The sequence below is a fragment of the Candoia aspera genome, chromosome 18 (genome assembly GCF_035149785.1).
Source record: "Candoia aspera isolate rCanAsp1 chromosome 18, rCanAsp1.hap2, whole genome shotgun sequence".
NCBI classification, from domain to species: Eukaryota; Metazoa; Chordata; class Lepidosauria; order Squamata; family Boidae; genus Candoia; species Candoia aspera.
In genome coordinates, this window is record NC_086170.1 from 3933985 (window position 1) to 3938028 (window position 4044).

The 4044-nt window shown below is 49.5% G+C and overlaps 1 protein-coding gene across 1 annotated transcript; it reads left to right on the top strand.

Moving 5' to 3' along the window:
- Positions 1-1041: 1041 nt before the first annotated feature.
- LOC134507070 (uncharacterized) lies at positions 1042-3659 on the top strand. The gene is made up of 3 exons (XM_063317493.1): positions 1042-1219; positions 2092-2298; positions 3000-3659. The coding sequence occupies exons 1-3, from the start codon at positions 1084-1086 to the stop codon at positions 3452-3454; spliced, it is 798 nt and encodes a 265-aa protein (XP_063173563.1). The 5' UTR covers positions 1042-1083; the 3' UTR covers positions 3455-3659.
- Positions 3660-4044: the final 385 nt, after the last annotated feature.

Sequence of the window (4044 nt, forward strand, 5' to 3'; positions counted from 1 at the left end):
AGTCTGCTAGCCCCAAATCCATTTCACCTCTTGCAGGTTGGAATCATGGAATGTGGAAGGGAGGCATTTTTCTCCTCCTCCTTGCCCATCCATTTTCCTTTCATGCTGTGCCTTTTCAAGTCCAAGGTCATGATCTCGGGCAATTGTTTTGGAAAGCCACTTGGATTGGTTTTAAAGCATCTCCCCTCCCCCTAAGCATTTCCTCCCATACCTCTTTGACTTAGCTAGGAAATATCAGTCAGGATGGCCGCTGCATATTTCCAGTTTGGCCTTCTGATTGATGGGAGAGTTCCTACCCACAGCACAGCACTATTGCAATGTCAATAAGTTCTGTGATGTTTTGTGTTTTTCCCCTGGCGGGGAGCATTGGCTCCTCAGCACGACCACTCTACCCGTTTCCCCAGAGGACTCCATGATCCGCCTTTTGCAAGCAGCTTGGCTCTCAGCTGGAACGTTGCAAAGTGGGTTGGAAAGTGCAAGCCCGAGCCTGTTTCTCGGGCGCCTGATGGCATCTGGGATGATGTCAGGGAGGGGGGCGTGGCCCCACCCAAGACGGTGGCTGGCTAGGAATGGCAGAAAGGGAGCGAAGGGATCTGGGAGGGGCTCCCAAATTCTTTTCCTCATTCTTCCTGCCATGGGTCATCGCAGGCAACATTTTTGTTCCTGTTCTAAATACCCATTGAAGAACACCAAACGCCAGGCACCAGCCACTGATCGCTAATTCCTGCCTGGAACCTCCATCTCAGCAGGACTTTGTTCAGATTTCCTTCCTTCTGTCATCTTTGCAATAATCCCTCTAAAGGTCCAACCTAAAAGACCAAGTCAGGGACAGATCCTCATGGAGAAAATCTATCTATCTGGTTACTAAGAGTCAACACCGACCTGATGGCACATATCAATAATCAACTCCATCAAGCTGTTCTCCAAAACTATCTATAACTAGTATATGAAATATTTTTCTCTTCCCTCCTCGTCCTCCTTCCTTCGCTGTTATGACCAGAGGCAGGGAAGAGGCCGCGGTTAAAAAGCAGCTCAGTTTCTCTTTTCCATCCTTACCTTTGGCTGTAGGAGGAATTCAGGCAGATGGCCAGGAGGAAAGAGATACTGCCCCAAAGGCTGCTACAGCCTGATGATGGGTGGCAACTTCGCATGAAGTTCCTCCAGCAAGCACAAAGCTACATTGGGACGCCGTATGCCAAGAAATATCACCAGCCTGGAAGTAAGAACCATGTTTCCTTTTCAAAGGGACGTTGGAGTCAGAGGCAAAAGATGGTGCCCATATAGCATGGGCATTGTTGGGCAGACGTCCCCATCTCTAATGTCCAGGATACTTTGCTACAGGTAGTCCTCACTTAACAACCATTCGTTTAGTGACAGTTCAAACTTATGATGGGGCTGAAAAAACTTACAAGCAGTTCTCACACTTACGACCGTTGCAGCGTCCCCACGGTCACGTGATCACGATTTGGCCACTTGCCAACCGGTTCGCATTTATGACCGTTGCAGCATCCCGTGGTCACATGATCACCATTTTTTACCTTCCCAGCTGGCTTCTGGGAAGCAAAATCAATGGGGAACCTCATGATGCGCTTAATGACTACATGGTTCGCTTAATGCCTCGGTGATTCGTTTAACAACTGACCCAAAAAGATCGTAAAATCGGGTCAGATTCACTTAATGACTGCTTTGCTCAGCAACTGAAATTCTGGTCTCAATTGTGGTAGTTAAGCGAGGACCACCTGTATTCTTCTCCTTGGCTAGGGGGTGAATATAAGCAATTCCTCCCTCCCTTGATTTTCCCCTTCGATCCATCTTCCCAAAGTTGGTGCCCTCAGAGTTTAGCAGTGCCAAGTCCCACAATGGTGGGAACGGCATTGCCCAACCTTTCAGGACTCTGGCTTCGGGACGGTTGATTGCAGATCCAGGAGATGCAAGGAGAAATTTCTTACCTTTGTCCTCTGGCTAAGGAGAAGAACCACCATGAACGATGGATATTTTTGTATTTGTCCTTCCACCCCCCCAACCCAAGGGTCTTCTGACCTTACCCAAATTTTCGGTGACTGGCACTCCCTTTAATTTTTACACTTGCAGGCCTGGAATACGCCTCTCCCCTCTTTCTGGATTGCTGTGGGTTCCTTCGGAGAGTAATGCAGGACTTGGCTGAGGATTTTGGCTTCTGCATGGGTTCAGGCAACCAAGCCTATCAGTATGACACTCTTCCTATTACATTACCCAGCGAGGACCATCTGAAGCCAGGCGATCTCATCTTCATCTCGGGAGTTTACTTTGATCCACAACGTAATGTCTTCCATGATACCCACTTCCCTCCCTCCCTCCCTTCCCATTCTTCCATCTGTTTGCATCCCCTTTAGGGAGACAGAACCCTCATTCTGTTCCTGGAACTTGTGTTCTCCTGGTTTGATCTGAGAGAAGGTCCTGGTATGGATTTATGGTGACCAGGGGTTAGATGGGGTGCCCAATGATGTAGCTGGATCCGTGATGCAACGGGGAAAGATCCAGGTCCTAGCTGAGTGGCAAAAGATCTTGTTAGCCTGCAGAAGGCCCCCAAATCCATCCTGAACATGTTCATGTAAAAGGTAGGCTTGATGGTAGTCAGGATGGGCAGAGAATTAGATCAATAACTCTGTCTGGCGTAAGGAAACAGCCTTTAGAGAAAAGATTGTAGCTCAGCTATCCAGGATAGAAAATTTAACCCCTGGCATCACCAGTTATAAGGGTTCAAACAGCATCCCTGGGAAAAATCTTGGCCACCATTAGTTCAGTGGCCCAACCACCTCATGAACTTTGGAGGGGGAAGACAGAGCACCCCGGATTTGAATCCTGGTTTCTCCTTTAAAGAGGTTTTCAACTAAGACCTGGGGAGAAGGTGTGGGGTTAGCCAACCACCTCTGCTCCATGCAAACTCTTCCCAGACCTCCCTGCATTTGCTAACGGCCAAAGTGCCTGCCCAGGTGTTCACTTTGTCCCCTTCCTTGCAGGTAAGAGGCAACCCCATGACATTGTCCACGTGGAAATCTGGCTGGGAGAAGGAGAACGTAGCCTTGGGGCCAGGTTGAAGCATGGCCGAGTGCAGGTCTTTGATTCCTACAAGTTCGTCTCCAGCTCCTACGGAGACTTGAAATACCACTTCAAGTCCATCAAGACGTGGCTCCGAGGCATCTGTGTCAGGCAAGCATCTGTCGGGAGGTGCCCACTACCCAATCTCTCTGGGACCTTGAAAGGAAAAATGGTGGGGCTGCAGATCCAACCAGGTAGCCCACAGCGGAGCGTAGGGCACTGGTTTCCAGGTGCCTGTCAACAGGGAGGATGGAAAACAGCTCACTCTGCATGGTCCAATCCAGCCTTCTCCATCCCGGCTGTTCTCAGGATGGGTGGATTTCCACTCCCAGAATTCTCAGCAATGGCCAGGCTACCTGGGGAATTCTGGGAGTGAGAGCTCACAGATCTGGGCTCTTAGGACCAAGGGAGGAAGTCCAGCAGCAAGGAGCAGATGGGCAGAGCAATCAAACCTTGCTCTACATTTTATTTTTAAAAAGGCAGCCAACCTGGCTTTTTTAAAGCTTCCAACCTCGCCTGGGTGAATCCCAAACTCACTGCAGACCATTAAACCGAAGGATCCTTGCATTCACATGCTTGAACCCCCTTGAAAATAGCCCACCTGTCTTCTTTTTCTGATCTCTCTCTGTAGATCTGGACCGAAATTTTGTGTGCGTGTGTACTCTCTTTGAAAGTCATTCTTGTCATTCGCTTGGCATCGGCGCCAGGTAATTCTCCTTTGCCAGCCTCTGGAAATGTTTGACGCCCACCATTGTTCCTGGCAATTTAAGATGTGCTGGTCCTCATCCCGCCTCCCTTCCCCTCCACCCGGCCTTCATCTGCCGCTTGAAATCCAAAGGTGTCATTACAATTTCAAAGGCCTCGCCTCAGCTGCAGTTTAGCATTTGCCACTCACAAAGGCAGCGGTGAATAATGATCTGGTGGGAGGCAGGGGGGTGAAATTCAGGCACGGTCCACCTTACCAAC